Below are 22,123 nucleotides of genomic sequence, written 5' to 3'. Positions count from 1 at the left end.
TTGTTAAGGGTGCTTACATTCACAATTTCTTCAAGGAATTATAGTGATCATTGTTAGTAAGGTTTTAGAATGAGCACTTTTAGAAATCCCCAAGTGGATATTCTCAAATGCTTTAGGCATATCCAGCATTTAGCAGCCTCTGTCCACCATACAGTGCCTGGAGGAAACTCCATCAGCACAGCTCTGGGCACACTGCTTTTCTTGGCTAAGCATCAGAGGCCCCTCCTTTAGGACAACACTCATGACAGCCACTGTCTTCACTTACAAGGCAATGCTTCTAATACTTTGCCATTAAGTATCTTGTTTGTGATAGGATTGTGATTTCCCAACCTATCAGTCTTAGAAGGCCATTTCCTATTCTCTTTTAAACTCACCTCTACTAAAACTCTGTCATGGTCACCATTCAAAAAGCCCATCATGCTTGACTCATTTTCTCATCTTCTCCCCTATTCTAATCTTTTAGCAAATCTAGCTGCCTCTACAGTGCATGCTACCATTCTCTGGTGTCCCCTCCAGCTGAGTGCCACTTAAAAAGTAATTCAAGTCCAGCCATTCCTCTGCTTGAAACCTCCAGTGACTTTCCAGCTCATTCTTCCCCTAGATATTTGAATGGTCTCACCCTCCTTTTTCATTTAAATGTCACCTCACCAGAGAGGCCTCCTACAACACCCCATAGAAGAGAGCCCTTCACGCCATCTTCTTTAATTAGTATGGTTGGTTGGGAAAACAAGATTCCCTTTGCCAATATCTACATAGGTTTTTTATATCTCTATTTTATGAGATCAGCCTTGGCAGATTCTGGAATCCAGGGTTATGGCAGCCTCCTAAAAAGGAGTAACTTCCTGTCTTCTAGGTTACTGGTTTCTGAGGGACAGTTTACGATGTGTGTCTTCCATCTTTTGTGTACTAAGTGGTAGCACTGTGTTTAATTATGGGCCACTAAACAGCATGCACCCTTCTTCCTAAAATTCAGGAGGCTTCAAGGTGAGCGACGATGGGTGTGTAGTTATTATCCCTACTTTCCTGATGAGGCAGAATCAGGATCTGAACTCAGATATACCATAAACCAGAGATATTCAAATGTCATAAAAGTGACATTATTTTAACATTAATGGACCCCATCCTTAAATGTATATATGTTTAAGAAAAAAGTGAATAAACTCAAAGAAACAACAATGAAGTATTTATTTTATACAGTTGAACTGGGCACACAGTGAAATAAGCTATAAAAATTCCAAATAATTATCTCTAAGGAAATCCTTTGTTTACATGGTTTTACATATTAATTACTCTGGAAAGTTTCTGAACTCTGTTTAGTAGCAGATCTCCTTTCTTGATAGTTTCTTGGTACTGCCAGTTCTTGCTATCAGGTCTATAAATAAATCCAAGAAAAAAATGAATTATTTACCAGTCACATTACTCCATAACAATAGTTGACCTACTTTTAAAAGAAGGCACTTAAGACTGCCCCTTATTCTGAGCAGTATTACAAATGGTACACAAACTTAAGAGTACCTGTTGGTTTCCACTATTTCATTCACTTTATCTATTTTGCAGTGTAGTCTCCCAGCAGCAATAAATCTGGAGAGTTCCCTAATTGAAAGAGAAAAAAAGTCTTTAGCATTAGCCTTATTGAGAATTCTTAGAAAAATACAAACTGCACTAAATACAAGATTCTGTTGTCATTCAAGGTAACACTCAGCTTCCCTCAAGCCCGAGCTACCGCATACGCAGGAGTTGAGGGATCTTCCCTGGTGTGTTGCAGCATTATCCCCAAAGACTAAGTCATCTACAGAATAAACGTGATCCTAGAAGCTCCTATGCAGATGGAACATAGCAGTCAAGAATGGAACCATTCACAGCACATCTTTAGAGCTGGAGAAGTGCTCAGAGAAAAGCTTTTAGAAGTTAGAAAAATAATAAACAAAGAGAATAAGATTTATTGGGAGTGGGGAGGAAACTGCCAAACTTCCTTCAGCTTCACCGTTAGGGAGCAGGTAACTCTCAGGATCTTCAAAATCCTTCCAGAGCATGGGGGGGAAAAACAGCTTTCAAATTATTTTTAAGACAGAATAATATGCCACAATAAATTACAATCAGAAATGCAAAGATGAAGTGTTAATCTGTTATGAACCTGAAAGAGGTATTTCTGAGTATCTATATTCAGTCATGACCCAAACCCCATAATTAAGACAGCTAATTAAACAACACGATTACACATATACTTCAAAGACAAACAATAGTGAAACTCTCCATCAAAGATGTGACACCAGGTGACAGAGCAAAAGTAAATACTTAGTAGAGTAGAAAAGCTATATGAAGACAACTTTATTAATGCTACCAAAGAAAATGGAAAGATGACTCCTTTAAAATAAAAACTTATTTGTATTAGAATTGTTAAATTTAGAGATTAACATAGGGGATCCTCCTAATCAAGAAATATCAGATTCCAAATAAAAATTACGTGACAGTTTACTCTTGCAGATACTAAAACCTCTTGATCCTAGCATATCAACAACAAAAAAGGGACTCTAAATCTTAAGAACCAAATTTCTAACAAAAATCCATTTCAAATCAATGGAAAAAGGATGGCTTAATCAATAAATGGTGCTGATGCAGCCTAATTGTGACAAAGCCCAGAAACCATATAAAAAAGATGATGATAAACTTGATTATGTAGAGAATTTCCACATAGGAAAATACCACCAAAACCAAGTCAAAAACTAAATGATAATGTGATAAAAGATGTTTGCAGTATAAATTAGAAAAAAACATCATGGGGCCGCCCCCATGGCTGAGTGGTTAAGTTCGAGCGCTCCACTTCAGTGGCCCAGGGTTTTGCCGGTTCAGATCCTGGGCATGGACCTAGCACCGCTCATCAAGCCATGCTGAGGCAGCATCCCACAAAGCAGAGCCAGGACCTACAACTAGACTATACAGCTATGTACTGAGGGGCTTTGGGGAGACGAAGAAGAAGAAGAACAAAAGAAGACTGGCAACAGATGTCAGCCCAAGTGCCAATCTTTAAAAAAAAAAAAGAAAAAGAAAAAACTACAAATCTTACTAAAACACAGGCGAAGGATATAAACAAAAAAGATCAACTGTACTCTTTAAAAATGCAAATTAAAGCTACAATGAAATACCATCATATTGGGAAGAACAAAATCTAATGCACTGTTGAGGAAGGTCAGAGGCAACAGCAAGTCTCACACTTACCGAAGAGCAAGTGCTCTAATTAGATGAAAAAGTGCAGAGTGAGCTACTCTGATTTGTGTTTTAAAAGGAATGATCAAGTATCATAACCAGTTGCTGCTGGTCGGTCAGTGGTGAAAGACCTACTATGCCTTTTGTACTTGTGTCAAAAAAATCTATGAGAAGGAACTAATCATGTTTATTACCAAATAAATCTTGGTATTAAGCAGAATAAAGGGGCCAGCCCCAGGGCCTAGTGGTTAAGTTTGGCGCACTCTGCTCTGGTGGCCCAGGTTCGGTTCCCAGGTGCAGAGCTACATCACTTGTCAGCAGCCATGGTGTGATGGCAACCCCCATATAAAATAGAGGAAGACTAGCAACAGATGTTAGCTCAGGGCGAATCTTCCTCAGCAAAAAGAAGAAGAATGGGGAAGCACTGAGTGTTTTTAATAAGGAAATACACCATTTTGGAAAATCTGGTTATGAGCTTGAAAGATGAAAAAGTTATGCTATTCAAGATTTTAAGCTAGAGGTTATCCCAAACTAGCAAGAACTGTAACATGTTTATATAGCATGCTTTATTTCTATTCTCTCAGTCAAAATATATTTGAGCCAATTGCTACACTGTTCATTCCTTCTTTCAACTGTTAGTTTTTGAGTTATGTTACTGAGTGGCTTTAGGTAAAATTTAAAAATTAAAAAAGATCAGCACTGTTTCTAAACTCACTAATGCTCATTTTCCAGGTACTTAAATAGCACACCTCCAGACCGCAGCTGCTAAATCCATTTGCAACTGTTATTCCGGGACCAAAGTACACAGAGAAAATTACACAACCAGATTTAGTCATCACCAGCCTTATTAGTCCTACCCAAATCTATAGAACAGGGGAGAAAATTTCTCAAGAAGAATCTTGAGGTTCTGATTTAGGAACAAGACACCAAGCAAGAAGATAAAGAGAAAAGCACTGGTCTTGACTTACAAGCAAATTCTGACTCAACAATGCCCTCTGCTGAGCCTAGGGCCTACTGTTCAATTCTAGAGCCTGAGTGTTGACACTCAAACTAACAACTCACCTGCTTCTTCCCACTGTCACCAGATTAGTTTAGGCAAAGGTAAATGAAGGCCTAGACTATTAGAAGAGATTCCCACCAAGTTCCAAACTCCTTAGTCTGGCATTTAACACACTGATTCAGATTCAGCCCTGGATCTTTCCAGGCTCAGCTCAGTGGGCTTTCTAGTACCCACCATCACACACTCCATCCAGTACAACTAGGCTACTCATTTCTCAAACACATTCCTAAATATATTTGTGCTATTTCTTCCATCTGAAAAGCCCTTTTCCCCATCACTTCCTATAAAACTCCTAAATATGCAACAACATCCAGTCTAACTGCCCACAAGAAGCCATCTGTGGATGTGTCCGTTTCTTGGACACTTCAATCAAATACTCTAACTCCCCATTATGCTCATTCTGAACTCTGTGTGCCATGAGCGATCTGGGCATAGCTTCTTTTCTTGTTACAACAACAAAGTTGAACTCCTAATGCCCGAGGCCAGCATTCAAGTCCCATTCCCTGCTCTAGACCCAAACTACTTTCTTGCCATCTCCCTATATGCTAATCAGACAAATCCCAAGATTACTCATCTTCCCCAGCCTCCGGTATTTCTCCAAGCCCTCAGCATGGTGCCTCCTACACAGGTGTCCAGTAACGATGAACTGAGTATTTACGGAATAAACAGAACCTCAAAATCATATTTGCATCCCAAGTTTCAAAAGACCTACCAACGAAATTGTGGAACATGGCCCATGTGCATGGTTTCTAACCTTAAACATGTCAGAAGTAGTGTTTACTCAAATAATGGCTCCTCTCTCTTCAACAGTATCTTACTGAGTCTAAGGAAGTGAAAGAATGATGTAGAATTATTGTTCAAACTTACTAAATCAGCCCATTTTTCAAAAAAGAATTTCACCTAAAATACATTTTTAACGGTGGGGGGGAGATCTATGGAAATCCCAACTTGAATCACGTATTACAGAAATTTAAAACAAGGCCTTGCTAGGTAACAACCAGAGCTGAGTGGCACAACCTGTGCCTCTAGAGCTGGTCTTAGAACACGAAGGGAAAAAAACTAAACAATTCAAAATCCGCCTACCTTATACGTACCACCCACCTTGAACTCAAATGTCATTGTAATGACTTGAAGAATAATGCAGTGTGTCTAAATGGCACTTTCCCTCTTCAGCGCATCTTGTCCACCCTTTCATTTGAGCCTCACGCTGCCCCCCAGCAGTGCAGGCTTTGTTATCTCCACTGCACAGTTAAGAAATTGAGGAAGGAACAGACCTGACCAAGGCCACACAGCTATTTAAAGGCAGAGCCAGAACAAGAAGCCAGGCCAATCCCCCTTTTCCATGCACTGCTCACTCCTTCCACTGACTCATGAAAACCACATTCATAATGGCCATCCACCATCCCAGTAACCAACTCTCTTGAGCAGTGGGTACCAGACTTGAATTTCAGACTAGTTCAATTCAGAAATGAAACAAAACAAAATCAACTTAGGGATACCAGCCTCCTACTTTGGTAAGGGTACTTTTAAAACACAAGAAAACTACTATCACTGCCATTTTCTTTCAAAGGAAGAGAATGATGAAATTTCTGGTGAAGGCTCGACAGGAGTTTGGGTTACACTTAAGATCTGTGCATTTCACTGAATGTAAATATTACCTCAAATAAGCAAACCCATAAGCAAATACTGATATACATGCTAAAGTGTTTAGGGATGAAATGCACCAGTGTCCGAAACTTATTTTGAAGTGGTTAAAAAATAAGATGAACAGATATGTGATAAAGCAAATATAATAAAATGTTAATAATTAACAGAATCAAGGATATACAGGGATTCACTCTATAATTCTTTAGGATTTTCTGCATGTTTGAAAATTTGCATAATATTAGAAAAAACAAAACCACTAAATAGAGAATGGTCTCATTTCAATGAAACGCAGCTTCCTTTAAAATTACCATATAACCACCACCTTTTTCATTGTAGGCCACTGCAAAACACCTCATCACCCTTGAGAAGATCTACGTTTGGGAACCACTGATCTAGACACCACATGGACAGCACATATTCTCAATGTCTGCTTCTCCCCAATTCCACTCCCACTACCCTAGTCCAAGCCACCAAAACATCTCCACGAGCTACAGAACAGCCCAACTGGTTTCCTCATCCCCTTGGTCTGTGTAAGACACAGTGAGATGAAGCCACATCACTCTCGTGCTTAAAATCCTCCAATGGCTTCTTCACAGCACCTAGATTAAAACCCAAGCTCCATACCTACCTGGCCCTGTACACAAACATGCCAGCCTGACTCTCCAACAGCTGCCCCTCTCCGCCCCCCACCACCATGCTGTAGCCACATGCATCTCTCTGTTCCATTTTGTTATCTCTGTAGACTCATTTCTCTCTGAAATTACCTTATACATTTATTTGCTTACTTGCCATCTCTCCCCTACAACTAGAATGGAAGTCCATGAAGACGGGGACCTAAAACAATGCCAAACATACAGTAATGGCTCAGTAAGTCTGTGAGGAATCACTGATTCAAGGGTTAAAAGTCCCATATTTAACATCCAATATGACCAGAATCGCAGCAGCAACCTAAAAATCGGAAAGATTATCAGAGGAAATATGACCTAATGTGAAATGTAAGATAAGAGATCTAAGAGTCATTACTATAGTAGCAGTGTGGCCCACAAAGAAGGAACAGAAGACTATTTTGATAACAACTGGTCTAATGACCTTTTACAAAATCACTTAAGTTCTCTACAACTCAACTGCCCCATCTGTTAGCAGAAGGGGCACATCATGAAGGCAGATGACAGATGACTGTTTGGATAATATTTAGAGAAAAATTCTTAGTTTTTTCAATAATTGAGGGAAGCAATGTAAACACAGAGAAAATATACAAAATCACACATTAAAAGGTAACTTTAAAAAAGAAATTAACTTACTGATCAATGAATTCCACACCAACACCAAAGGCTTCTGCCATATAGCCAAGGGTTAGTGACCTATACGATTCCAGCAGCTGGCTGTATGCATGAATTCTCATTTCTCTTACATAGTACCGATAATGAGGAGCAAAAAGCCAGTCCTTTTTCATTTCCTGTTCCACAACGGCTGCAATGAATAAGATAACAAATAGTAAGAATCTCCTTTTCCGATAAAGAGATAAACTGGAGGACATATTTATAACACGGTAAGAATTAATCAGCCTTGATCTATAAAGAGCTACAAGTCAGTAAGAAAAAGATTAATTGAACAGTAAAATGTACATAGGCTATTAATGAGCAATCCACACAAGTACAAATTATTTTACTGAATAACTACTATAAATCACTGCTCTAAACAGTGATGCTATGGCAGTAACCCAAAAAGACAAGATCCCTACTGCCACAGAAACTGAATTTTCAAAGAGCAGACAGAGATGAACAAATAAACAAGGTACTCTCGGAGGAGAACAAGTTCTGTGAAGAAAACAAAACAGTGACACGACACAGTGTGACAGGGAGGCCTTGCGCTGGATTGCGGTGGACAGGGAAGAGCTCTGAGGAGCCAGCCAAGCAGGGCAGGAGGCACAGAGCAATGCAAATGATGCAAAGGTCCCAAGGCAGGAAGGGCCTGGCTAAGAACAGAAAGGAGAACAGATTCAGAATGTAGCAGGGAGCCAGCTACACGGATATGGAAGGTGCACGAGAAAAAAGAATCAAGAATATAGTTATGTTTCTGGCTTCGACAAGATAGAAATCCTGAGAGGAGGAGCAGAATTTTTGTTTTCTTTTTTGTTTTTGGAGGATCTTTTAGGGGGAAGGGTGAGATCCAAGCATTACATTTGGGCAGTGTTCAAGTGGATTGGCCTATTAGATATCCAAATGAAGAGACCAAGGAGATGTTCAGGCATGGGTCTGGTGCTCCATGAAAAGTTTGGGGCTGGAGACCTGAGTTTGGGAATCAATACCATCCAGATGTATTTGATGAGAGAATGAAGACAGAGGCAAGGGGAGTGACCAAGTCTAGGGTAGGCAGCCATGGAGAGATCTAACAAAGGATGAGGCAGTAGGTCCAGAAAAAACAAGACTGTCTTCTTGTGGAACCAAGAGACAAAAGTTGTGGCGAGAAGCAAAGGATGGCCAACATCAAAGAAGACAAGGATGAGTAAGGGAACACATGATTTAACAACATGGATATCAATGGCCCTAAACATGATATGATGCTCATTCTTACTAATAATAAAAGAAATGCATAAATATCAAATCCTTACATTGGACATCTTAAACTTATACAATTTTATATGTTAATTACATCTCAATAAAACTGGGAAAAAATATGGTAAAGAAAACCAATGAAACAGGATAGGAAGAAAAATGTTTGTTGGTCAGGATAGGTCACATCCATAAGCCCAACAAAAATATCTCCTTCCATGTTTTATGTGCCATTTAAAAGAAGACTAAAGAGTTCAATAAAAACTATCCTTGGGGGTAAAAAAAAGTATAAAACATCAATAAAATTTTTTTTCTCCCCTCAGACTGGCTAAGAGTATGGGGTGAAAGGTAGAAACTGTGTAAATGTAAACTGGCCCAATATTTCTGGAGGGTAACAGTGGTCAAGATGTAACGTATTTACCCTTTGCAAAATTCATTTTCTCAGATTTTTTTTCCTAAAGAAATAACAAATGGAAATGGAAAAAAATGCATTGTAAAGGAGTATTCCAAACAAAGTTGCTTGAGCCAGCCCTGAGGGCCTAGTGGTTAAAGTTTGGTGTGCTCCACTTCAGCAGCCTGGGTTCAGTGCCTGGGTGCAGAACCACACCACTTGTCTGTCAGTAGCCATGCTGTGGCAGTGGCTTACACAGAAGAACTAGAATGACCTACAACTAGAATATACAACTAGTTCCTAGGGCTTTGGGCGGGAAGAGAGGGGGGAAAGAAAGAGGAACACTGGCAACAGATGTTAGTTCAGGATGAATCTTTCCCAGAAAGAAAAAAAGAGTTGCTCATAGTAAGGAAAAACTGAAAACAACATAATTTTTTATCAGTACAGGAAAACTTATGGCACATCTAATACACTGAAATACTAGGAGGTCCTTAAAAAAGGCTAACTGGAAGTTATAAGGAACTCCACCTATTTGACCTGCCACTATATACTCAGTGTCTGATACATGACAGCCACTCAAAAATACTTACTGACTCAATCACCAGCTATTTGCATAGTGACATGAAAAGATATTCACATTATATTGTCAAGAGGAAAAAAAGCTACTTAGAAAAAAGCATGTAAAATACATCCACATATGTTTAAAGGTGTTACATGCTTGTATCTCTGGATATAAATCCCCCTGAAGGACACACTTGAAACCTAATAACAGCAGTTGCCTCTGGGGAAAGGACCCTGGCAATCATGGGTTAGAGAGAGCCTTTTTCTTTATATGATACTGTCTGAAATTTTTCCATGTGTACTTATAACCTTGGCTTTTTTGTGTGTTGTTTTGTTTTCTATTTTTTAAAGTACACATAAATGAATAAAAGGTCTGGAAGGGTATATAACAAAATCTTAAAATGGTTATCTCTGGAAGAATTTTGTGCGTGAGTGAATGTGCATATGGATTTGGGGATAGAATGAGACAAAGTATAATCAGGTATTACCTAGAAAAGGATGCTATTTCTTTTTTCAAATGAAATAATTTAAAGGACATAGTCTACAAATATTTGGAGAAGTAAACAGTCTTAGAAAACCTGATAAACCTTACATGTCTCACTATACTGGAGTGAATAAATGCTATGAATGATGATGACTCTGTCCTCAAAAGAAGAGTTAACTATCCTGTCTTCTGCACTGAAAATATCTGGGAAATGTATAAATTTGGTAAAGATAAAAAGTTTCATCCAGGGCCAGCCCAGTGGCACAGCGGTTAAGTTAGTATGTTCCACTTCTCGGGGGCCCAGGGTTCGCCAGTTCGGATCCCCGGTGCGGACATGGCACTGCTTGGCAAAAGCCATGCTGCAGCAGGCATCCCATGTATAAAATAGAGGAAAATGGGCACGGATGTTAGCCCAGGGCCAGTCTTCCTCAGCAGAAAGAGGAGGATTGGCAGTAGTTAGCTCAGGGCTAATCTTCCTAAAAAAAAAAGTTTCATCCAAAAGTGTTAAAAGGGTTGCTAGTAATGGGGAGGGTGGGAGGAAGTTAATACTTCATTATTCAAAGGTTCCCAAAAGGCATCAATTTCATTACAGAATAGCATTTCCCCTCATTTTTCTCTTAATTTATTGATTTAATTAATGCAGCATGCATTTACACAGAGTACTCAACATCCAGGCACTGTGCTAGTGTCGGGGTCACTACAAAGATGAAAAAAAGCATAAAGTCTGCTCCCAATAATTCTAGTTAGAAGAGACAAACTCTAAGAAAAAAATCACAAAACAATATGCTAAGTTTAAAAAATGAGGTATATGGCCAATGAGCACATAAAAAGATGTTCAACACCACTAGTCATCAAAGTAATGAAAATCCAAACCACAAGGCACCACTTCACGCCCACTGACATGTTATCATGAAAAAGACATACACACAAGTATTGGATATGGGGAAATTGGAACTCACACACTGCTCTGGAAAACAGTTTGGCAGTTCCTCAAAAAGTTAATCAAAGAGTTACCATATGACTCAGCAATTCCACTACTACAAGAGAAATGAAAACATATGTCCACAGAAAAACTTGTACATGAATGTTCATTCAAGCATTATTTATAATAGCCAAAAACTGGAGACAACCCAAATGTCCATCAACTGACGAACGGATAATTAAAATGTGGTATATCCATACAATGGACTATCATTCAGCCATAAAACCAAATGAAGCACTAATACACACTTCAACAAGAGAGCATTACACCAGGTGAAAGACGCCAGGCACAAAAGGCCATTTACATGAAATGTCCAGAGCGAGCAAACCCACAGAGAGAGAAAGGTTAGTGGTTGCCAGGAGGTAGGGGAAGAGAGAGAAGTGACTGCTAACAGGTAGAGATTTCCTTTTAGGGTGATGAAGATGCTCTGGAATTAGTGGTGATGGTTGTACAACCTTGTCAATACACTAAAACCAGTGCATTATTTACTTTAAAACAGTGAATTTTATGGCATGTGATGTATATCTCAATAGAAAAGAGAAGGGGACATAAAATAAGGGCTGCACAAATGCACAGGAGGGAGTCGTTCTGCCCGGAGGAAGGGAAGGACTCTCCACACCTGAGCAGAGTAATGGCCAGGAGATCCACAGCATGAAGGGAGAAGAGCAATTGGGGAATCCAACCTTGTGTGCAAACGCATCCGTGTACGGATGAGGAGAGAAGGCCCAGTAGAGAAGTGGTCGCACCTCAAGAGCCCTGTGCCCACATCACATGAGGTAAGCAGTACGAATTCTCACAAAGCAGCCTAGCGTTCATGCATGGAGAAAGCACTCCATCAACCGGGACAAAACCCATTCCAAAAACAGAATGATGATCACTTGGAGTGCCCTCCTTCCCAATTTTTGTGAATGCTACCTATTTAACTAAATACCTTCTGAACTCTGCAGCATAAACAAGAGAATATATCGATGCCAAGTTCTCTAACTTTTAGGAAAATCATTTGGGAAGGAACCCTGGGTTACCTATCATCTTAGTAATTCGTGTTCTCACTAAGAAACCAAATGGCCAGGAAGGAGTGGGGCTAGGAGGGAAAAAAAGCAAATTTGTGTGGGTAAGATCACTGTAACCTAGTTTTGGAGGAACACAAGTGTTTTCAACAGATTATTTTCTCAACCTACAGCCCTTGAAAATGATTTGCACATCAGCACAAAGATTTAACTATTGCATAGAGAATAACCATTATTGAATTCAAGGCTCAACCAACCTCAACCCAATAGGAGATTCAGAATTCTCTCACATCTTTCACCATAAAACTCAATACTTTTAACCATTGGCTCACTTCTGCCTTATACAAGTTTCCCCCACTATCCAAAAGTAGAGCATTCCTATGAAACCTTTTATAAGCTGAAATGGACAAGCAAAGCGAAGAAACAATTACCATTAATTTATACGGGGAAAGTCTTTGAGCATTCTCAGACTCAAAGAATAACCTACCCAAATAAGTGGAGATAAGGCACAGACGCTCACAGACACTGTTCAAAGCTATGGTGGTTTGATGCTGAGTGTAGTTCCCAGGGAAGGAGCGGGACGGTGCCACTCTCACTGCTGGGGTGCACTGCCTCTTTAAGGGCTTGCAGCAAACACGGAAGGCTATTTTCACAAAAGTGAAAATCCTCTTCGGATTTCCTTTGGTTAGCGCAAACAGGTACTAACGTAGGTCTTACGTAAAAGTGAAGTGACGTAAACCGCACTTTGGGATAGTGAGGGAAACCTGTACTCCCTGAAGACTCTAAAGCAGGGGCTGGCACACTTCCTCAGCAAAGGGCCAGACAGTAAGGATTTTTAGGCTTTGAGAGCCACGCCCTATTCTTCTTTGCTGTTTTTTTCTTTTAAACAATCCTTTAAAAATGTAATCATCAGTCTTAGCTCCTGGGCCATATAAAAACAGGTCCCAGTCTGCTAAGCCCCCTCTAAACAAAAATGGGCAGATCAGCCACACTAATCAAAGACCCGCAGCTGTCTGCACGCTATATCTTCCCACATGTGAAAAATCGTCTAGGTTATCTGCATCCAGGATCAGGAATAAGATGAAGACAGATAATCAAAATGAGACAGCCGAAACTTACCTAACGACTGGAAGAAAACTGAGTAACGACATTCATAGAGTGAAAACAGATACTGCCGAACTGCTGGAAGGCTGTGCAACACTTCCAGAATCTCAGCTCCTTTAATAACCTAACAATTAAAAAAACAAACAAATGGAGGCTTTAATGATTTTTGTGTATTTAAGTTAGAAAAGCATGAGATAATCTTTAAATATGAGTATTAAAGATTCGGTCATTACCTTTTCCCTGAGATCTGGTCTTTCTAAGGCAATCATGCTGACATAGACAGTATAGGTCACAAAGGTTTTATAATCCATGAGTTCATAGGATGTAAATGTTGAAACGGTGTCAAGGAAGAGTTCAGCTGCCTGTTTGAAATCACGAATAGCCACACAATAAAGACCCTGATACACTTTGAGGCGGTTTCTCCTGTCCCAGTCTCCGCCTTCCTCTATTAAGCTACAAAATAAAAAACAGTAAGGTCAGAATCCGGAAATAGATAATGCCACTTTTTACAAGTCTTGTGTTATTTTCAAAGAGAAAATAACTGCTAACAACTTGAGCCAAAAGGAAATACTTAAACAAAACGCTTTACTAAATAAGTACATCAATTATTTGACCATATTTACTAGCTGTAAACAAAAGAAAACAGGCAAATTTCTTATATCAATTTCTTATTTGCAGTAATGTAATTTAGAGGGAATAGAGCCCCACTGCTAAAAAGTACCTTTTGGCCTTTTCCGTGTTTCGGGTGATGAGATCATTATCCATATAAAATAAGCCAATCCTAAGGAGATAGAACACAATATCCAGTCGGTGACCCAGGGCCACAGTTTTATCGTATGTCTTGCGAAAGGCCGTCAGAGCTCCCTCCTGTTAAGAGAACCAAGGCAACAGGGGAGAAAAGGTTAAAAGTTTCGAAAGCTATCAGCTGCCTGGGACTTCCTTAAAAAGTCGTGGGGGGAATAGGTAGGAGTAAAGATAAAATGAGGTGTCCATGAATTGATAATTTTTGTGTGTGTGTGAGGAAGACCGTCTCTGAGCTAACATCTGTGCCAGTCTTCCTCTATTTTGCATATGGGACGCTGCCACAGCATGGCTTGATGAGTGGTGTGTAGGTCCAAGCCTGGGATCTGAACCCACCAACCCCAGGCCAGCAAGGCAGAGTGCGTGAACACCATGCCTGATAATTGTTGAGCTGGGTGTTAACTGCACAGAATCGTTATACTATTCTCTCCACTTGTATAAAGTATAAAAAAGACATCAGATATGCCTAAGCATATGCTTACATTCTAAGAAACAATATGAGAAGAATATTCAATGATTTATTCACAATTGTTCCAGTATTCTTTGTTACATATATTCAGTATTTTTTCCCTTTAACAATTATAATACTTTAAAATAACTTTACTGTAAATCATCAATCATACCACTTAAAGGGTAAGGGAAACTATCTTAGCCACTGACTATTAGAATACAACTATTTAAATATACAATTCTATCTCAAAGCGTTGTGGAATAAAATGATTCTATTGCTTGAAAAACATGAATATGAATAATATCATTTTTCACTTGATACTTTTTAGTATTGTCTGGCTTTGTTTGATGAAATTGTTAGTTATGCCTCATAAATCTATAAAAGGGACTGGCAAGACAGTAATGGGCAGACCCAACACTCAGATCTTGCTTTCTAAATCTTATCCCCGGCTAAAAGAAATCAGGGATCATAGGAGAAATGGATGATTCCAGGTTTGGAGAGTAAAAGTAACAGTTGAGCCTGTGACATCTTGTATGAGAAAACAAGGAAGACCAATGAGATCATGTCAAAAAGGTCAATTTGCAGGAGCTTCCACCAACAAACTGACCACCATAAGGAATAACTATAATCAGTGGTAACACAGTGAATAATAGAAAGAACTTAAGTCCACTAAGTATTTAGTAATATTAAATAAAATATAAAAACAAGAGAGTAAACAGGAGGGGGAAAAAGTTCTTTTTAGAGGAATGCTAGTAACAAACATGGAATATTAGACCATCAGCAATTTGCACCCCCCCATGCTGAGTCAAGCACATCCTCGTTGAAGCCTGCATCAAAAGCTTTAAGTTTCTCATTCACATGTAATAATGCACCCTCTTTAAAACCAAACCAAACCAAACCACACAGACAACCTAGAAAAACACACAAACTATTAGCTATTTTTAAATTGTTCTGCATTTTCCAATTTTTTTAAGTGACCAAACCTTAAATTTACAATAAAAAAAAAAAACTTGTTTTAAATTTAAAGAATAACAGCTCCTATCACTTAACACTTAGGCATTCTGTGCCAGGGACTAGTCTAAGCTCTTTGCCCCTATCTTTAATCCTCACTAAATAGAAACTATCATTATCCCTACTTTACAGATGAGGAAACTGAGGGTCCAGTAAATCATAATTACTGAAACTGGAAATAGAACCCAGCAATCTCATCCAAGAGCCCCCACTATTTTCTTTCTTTATATTGACAGCATGTCATCCCACCATCTTCAAGATGCACTGCTTACAATCAGGAACATCCAAAGCCCACCCTCTTCACCACTGTTACATAACTACCAAATTACAAAATGTAAAAGATGCCATACTGGTGGCTATCGCTCTCATGTACTCACAGTGGCGTATAAATTAGGTTGGCTGCTATGCAGAAGAACTGGCCACACATACTATGGTAAAAACTGGTCATTGTCCCACCAATTTCATTTTACAGATTACACTCCAGAGAAACATTAGCATATATACATAAGAAGTCATATACAAATACGTTTCCAATAGTAAAACAGCTGAAAACGACATACATGCCCATCAATAGCTGAATAGCTAAAGAAACTACGGCAGAGCCCTACGATGAAGTATTAGCCAACAGTTAACCAGACAGAGCAAGATTTATGTACATTAACATGGAAAGCTCCCTTAGATTTAATGCTGAATGAAAAAATAAACAGGACAACATAAGTACACTATGATCCCATTTACTTAAAAAAATTTTTTTAAACAATTCTACCTAATTTCTACAGGTACATATAAAAGCCTGTAAATATACAATAAAAGAATTAAAAAGGTTACTTACCTCTGAGGAAGCAGTGAATAAACAATAAAGAAAGCTCAAACAGAACTTCAGTATTAACTCTAACGTTTTAGTTTATTATAAGAAGACTATCACTTGTATAAACAGTAATTTTTAAAATGCACCAGAACCAATGCTTCCCAACTTTTCCCGAGAAAAGTGAACTATTGAGACTACTGAGAATGATCCCAATTATGTAAAAGCAGTAAGCAAACAAAACTCTCTGCATGTGCACTTATGTTTTTATTGGCATGGAGAGAGATGGGGAAGAATACACACCTGGCAGCTGTTTGCAGGCAGGTGAGAGAAAGCGTGTAACTATTAGACTCTTATCTTGTTCTTTAGTCGTTCTTGCACTGATTCACTAGTTTAGGTAAACATGTTACCTTTCTACTTTTTTTAAAAGTTAATTTTGAAAATGAGATATTATTAACCTGGAACAGTGCCCATTTTAGACTCTACAGAGAGGAGAAGCCGTCTCCACTCACCTTGTCACCTATCCGGCAGAGGTACTCAGCCTTTGCCATCATGGCATCGCGGATTTCGCTCTCTCCCAGATTCTTTTCTGCATCTTCCAGCTCCTCGTCCAAACGTTTCAACTCTTCTTCATTTGCTTTCTTCATCTTATTTAGCAAGTCCATGTCCATCTGCCAGTCAAGGGATTTGCACAAGGCTTCGTAATACGGGGCCATATCTGAGAGCCAAAGAGGGATGTGACTTATGAGCGGAGGTCCCTCGTACACTGAAGTCAGTGTCCACCCACCCCTTGCCCCCATACACAGTTGGGTCATCCACCAGTCTCCGACCCAATACAGGAAGGAATGGGACAGGGCTAGTCAAAGGCTTGGCAAAACCTAAACGTCTGCAGCTAGGAGGTTTGCACCGGGGCCAATCCCGGCACCACCAACCTCTCCTGGGGCTGGGGGGAGGGCGGTCCTCGGTCTGCCTCTTGATAGCTTCTGTTCCAAGAATCTTCACGCAAGGGAAAGGGTAAGCCTGTCTGTACACACGTACCCAGACAAGCGTGTTCAAGCACACACAGCCCAGCGCCACTGACGGCCAGCAGGGACTACAGGACTGACCCCAATTTCCCCGCCCCGGCCCCCACGGAAAGCTTAAGTCCCCAAGACCCGTCACCAATGACGGTAAGTCATGCGTCTTTGTTCCCCGCCCAGCACAGGGCTAAATATCTGGGGACTGTCGCCCCAGCTGCCCTCCGAGAACGGCCCACAGGGATGCAGACCACTCCGAGGGCAAGGCTGGAGGGCCCCGAGGGCACCTCCAACAATAGGCAGGCCCCGAGGGTCTGGGGACCGGGGCCGGGTATCAGGGTCTCCGCCAGCTGGGCACCCCGGGCTCCCGAGCCCCGTCGGGGAAAAGCCCCGTAGGCTCCGGGGCGCGGGGCCGGCCCGGGCCTAGGCCGCTGACTCGGCGCTCGCGGGCTCACTGTTATCGCGGACGGCGGCCATCAGCTCGTCGCGCACGGCCGCGTCCCCGCGGTGCTCCGGCAGGCTGAGCAGGAAGCGTAGCTGCGCGATGCGCAGGTCGGGGTTCTTGGGCAGGCCCTCCTCCTCCAGGTTCTCCAGCGGCATCGCGACGGCGGGCACAAGACCCGGGAAGACTGCAACTCAGGACGGACCCACAGCGCCAGCGGCAACAGTGGCGGAAGTGGGAGGAGTCGGCGAGTGCGCCCGGCCGCCTCCCGTCCGGCTTCCGGCCCCGGGTCCACCTCCGTCAGCAGCGTCCCCTGCTGGACACCTCCGGGAACGCCTCGCTCGGCAGGAGCGCCGGCGCCCCCGTGTGGTCGCCGGCGGCTTTCCCTCGCTCCCGACCCCGCGAGTCTCAGAGCGGATGGGGCCCAAGTCCAAAGTTCGATGCCCGAACCTCTTCCTCCGCCCTTTTAGCTATTTTACTTTTCGTTCCGTGTGTAATTGATAGGAGCTGGCAATCTTTTGGAAAATTTGAAATGTTAGAATAACAACAGAAATAACAGCAACCATAGAAACAACCACCACAATTTGTCCAGTCCTTACTCTTTGCATCATCTCATTTTAATCCTCTTTATACGAGGAGGTAGTACTATTAGCCCATTTTGTAGATAAGAAAACTGAGACACAAAGAGGTTAGGGAACACGATCAACCAAGGTTATGTAACAGCTATGTAGTTATGCCTGAATAAAAACCTCTGTGCACGGTTCTAAAACCAACGTTCTTTCTGCTATTCTGAGAAAACAGCACCCAGAATTCCACAGTCTTACCACAACGGCATCATCATTTTGTTTGTGCGTAATTTAAACCATTGCATGCCTGCATTTTCAGCCTCTTTTTGTTCATGCTGCTACAGAGCCTTCAGCATTGGTAACGGTTCCTTGAAATTCCATCGAGGGGGTTAACCATAGTTTACTTTTATTCTTCCCTCCTTCGGAGATGCCTCTAGGTGGTCGAGGGTTGTTATTTTCCTAATATAAAAACTGAGATAAACACCTTTGGATGCATAGGTCGCTTCGTATTTTGCATTTCTTGCCTTAGCATAAGTTCTCATGCAGGATTAATAGAGAAAAGGAAGGAATGTTTTGAGATTTGGGGGTATTTAATGTGAAATGGTTTCCCAAAAGAGTTGAAGCAGTTTACCCAGCCATTGAAACATTGGGGACTGCCACATTCTCACCAGCGGGAGGCATTGCCACACATTTTAAATATCTTATCTGTTTTGGTAAAAAGAAAATAAGCATTTTGAAGGCAACTCAAATGGTAGAGAAAATATAAAGAGCACAGAAAAAATTGCTAACACTCTACCATGTTGAACTGCTGGTGAATAACTTCATAAACATTTTTCATTCATTCATTCAACAAACATTATTGCCCGGTTGCAAAGTTCCAGGTGCTATCCCACGTACTAGACACAGCGGTGAAGAACACACAGGCCCTGTCCTCATGAAACTTACATTCTAGACACACAGCTTCACTGAAACTCACCCAGATATATTAATAAGATCATTCTATACCTGTATCTTATAAACTTTTGTTCACTCCACCATGTATTGTAGATATCTTTCCATGCCAATAAACATGGATTGACAGCATCACCTCTAACGACCATATAGGATTCTCTTATTTTTATGTACCGACTTTTTCCCAATCAATTCTTAATTGATATCAATTTGGATCATTTTCATTTTTCACTTTTATAAATACCACAGTGTTGATCATCTATGTGCAGCTTTTTTCCCACTTGTGTAATTATTTCTTAACCCAAATTCCTAGAACTGTAATTGCTGAATAAGAAGATCTGGACATTTTATGTTTTGATGTATTATATAAGGAATATATAAATTATTTTTCCAAAAATGATATAGCAATTTACAGTCTCACCAATATTAAACAGAGGGCCTGTCTCCCTCTTTGACAATATGCTATCATCAACCATTTTAAGCTTTGGCAGCAATAACAATGTTGCTTTTCCTTTACATTTCTTTTATTATTATGATGTTGAGTTTCTTTTCACATCTGTATTGACTATATATATTTCCTCTTCAATGAAATGTGTGTTTGGCTCTGTCAATTCTTCTGTGGAATTTTCCTTATTTCTTTGTAAGCACTCTTCATATCTTAAGGATACTAACTGCTTGTCAAGGGTTGCAAATTTTCCCCTATTTATTTTTCTATATTTTCATGGAATTTTTTTCAACGTAAAAGTTTACAATGTTTCTATAGTTAAATTTCTCAGTCTTTTCCTCTATGGTCTCTGTTCTCATTGTCAAGTCTTAGTAAGACCTTTCCAACACCATGGTTTGAAAAACATTCACCCATGTTTTCCTCTGATATATTTATGCTTTTCTTCCTTCTTTCCTTCCCTCCTTCCTTCCTATACTTTTCTAGCCCGGAATCCATTACTTGACATAAGATTTGACAGTAAAGAGTATTTGCAATTAGCTCTATCTTAATGCAATAAACCTGTTGCCAAATGCCTACCCTCCTGCTTATGGGAGTCTCGGGAGTGGCAGCTCTGTGTCACATGAACCAAAGCTGATCAGACCAAATGAAGGCAAGGGAAATGGATTCATCGGCTGGTTGGCAAGTCGTGACTAATCTGCTTCGTCTCAGCCAGACGAGCTGGTTGCACAAATTCTGTTTTCTCCTGGAGAATTTGAACTAGGAAACTCCCTGATAGTGCTCAGATAGAAGCAGTCAAGGAGTCCCAATATCTGAATAGGAGTTCTAGAAAGAGAGAATAGACAAAACTGAGAAGACAGACATTCTAGAACTGAAGAAGACGACATTTCTTGTTTTAAAGAATCCACTGAATACCCACCAATATGGATTTTCTTTTAAAAGGCATCTTGTTGTGAAAACTGAGAACAATTGGTACAAAGAGAAAATTCCAAAGGTTTTCCAAGAGAAGAAAAAAAGTCACTTAGAAAAGAATAAGAATCAGAATGATACGTATCTTCCGAAATGCAACATTGGCAACCAGAAGACAATGGAACAAGGCCTTCAAAAGATCAAGGTAAAATGGTTCCCAATCTTGAATTCCATCCTCAGCCTTTATTCTAGAATGAATATGGCCATTTTAAGACCTGCAACATCTCAAGACTTACCTCCAATGCACCCATTCTCAGGAAGAGAATGAGGTAGAGGATGAGCTCTAACTAGAAAACAGGGAAGCCCACCCAAGAGAAGAGGACTCTCTAGGATGTTATAAAGGGGGATCTCAGGTGACACTCTTGCAGATGACCTAGACAGCTGTCCATCAAGACTGGAGCAGGAAGTGAGTTCTCCTTGATCTCTCTCTCTCTCTCTCTCTCTCTCTCTGTCTCTCCCTGTCCCCCTTCATATTTAATTCGCTAGGAAATCTTATTCTAACTTCAAAATCTATCCAGAATCTGACCACTTTCCACCATCTCTACTGCTAACATTCTGTTCCAACCCGCCATTGTCTCTTGCCTGGATTGTTGTGGTCTCTTAACTGGTCTCTCTGTTTCTCCCCTTGGGCTCTTCTGGACTGAGCAACCAGCATGGCGTTATCCACTTCATGTAGCCCTACAATGGCCCACATTTCCCACTGTTTCTCTGCTGTCTTCTCCCACTGTCCTCACTGCAGCCCCCAATCTCCTAGCTGTTGCCTGAACACATCAGCCATATTGGCATTTCAGGCCTTTGCCCTGACTATTCCAGCTGCCTGGAATGCACTGCCCCAAGACATCCTCACTCTTTTAAAAGCTGCTGAAATGTCACCTCTCAATGTGGGGTAGGGGTGGGAAGACTGCCTATCTCCACCCCTCTATTTATCATTTCGTTATTCCCCCCCGCCCTCCCAATCCATCTTACCAAACTCAATTTTTTCCCATATAACTTACCATCTTCTAAAATAGTATTTTTTATTATGCTTATTTCCACCCCCTCAAATCCAATGTAAACTCCTTGAGGGCAGGAATTCTGTCTGTCATGGGCATTGCTGTATCCAGTGCAGGGCCTGGCACCCACCGATATTTCTTGAATGAATGAATGAATGAGGCGGGGGGAGGGACTTCAGAAGAGAGTCTCCAAAAAGTTCTTCTTTTTGGAAACAGATCAAATAAATGATGAGTTTGAAAATAGTGAGAATAAATTCATACTCTCGCCAGTGAGCTCAGAGGTAAGACAGTTATAGGAACTTAGAAAATACTGCCCAAAGAACACAAGACAATTATTAACTCCAATTGTACCCAAGTTGTACAAGAAAGAAAACGTACTTTTAAAATACTTCATGGCTCAATTGCGAACAACATTTACATAGTTATAACAATGTAAATGCTGGACATGAATGTAGGCAAGGTTATGATAACAATAGATTGGAGGACGGAAAGGAGCCGGGCAACTGATGACAGTGGGATGAAGAAAGTCAGTAGAAACAATAAGCCCAGCAAAGTGGAATGGGGCCTGGATTGCTGTGTTTTCTATCAGTACGAGTTCTCCTATGTTCTCGTCTTTTTTTCTTTTTCCAGCCAGGACTGAGCCTGCTCTTAGAGGATGTGAGACGATGTGTGTCTGTGTGGAGCT

General features: G+C 40.6%; 1 protein-coding gene across 1 annotated transcript; it reads right to left on the bottom strand.

The window, feature by feature from the left end:
- Nucleotides 1–1,161: 1,161 nt before the first annotated feature.
- PSMD6 (proteasome 26S subunit, non-ATPase 6) lies at nucleotides 1,162–17,757 on the bottom strand. The gene is made up of 8 exons (XM_046642281.1): nucleotides 17,532–17,757; nucleotides 16,573–16,778; nucleotides 13,714–13,859; nucleotides 13,226–13,445; nucleotides 13,008–13,116; nucleotides 7,213–7,381; nucleotides 1,516–1,593; nucleotides 1,162–1,372 (listed from the first exon to the last, which is right to left on the bottom strand). The coding sequence occupies exons 1-8, from the start codon at nucleotides 17,674–17,676 to the stop codon at nucleotides 1,276–1,278; spliced, it is 1,170 nt and encodes a 389-aa protein (XP_046498237.1). The 5' UTR covers nucleotides 17,677–17,757; the 3' UTR covers nucleotides 1,162–1,275.
- Nucleotides 17,758–22,123: the final 4,366 nt, after the last annotated feature.

The sequence above is a fragment of the Equus quagga genome, chromosome 1, assembly GCF_021613505.1.
Source record: "Equus quagga isolate Etosha38 chromosome 1, UCLA_HA_Equagga_1.0, whole genome shotgun sequence".
NCBI classification, from domain to species: domain Eukaryota; kingdom Metazoa; phylum Chordata; class Mammalia; order Perissodactyla; family Equidae; genus Equus; species Equus quagga.
Note: the sequence above shows the minus strand (reverse complement) of the source record. Positions and strands in the feature narration are given on the sequence as shown.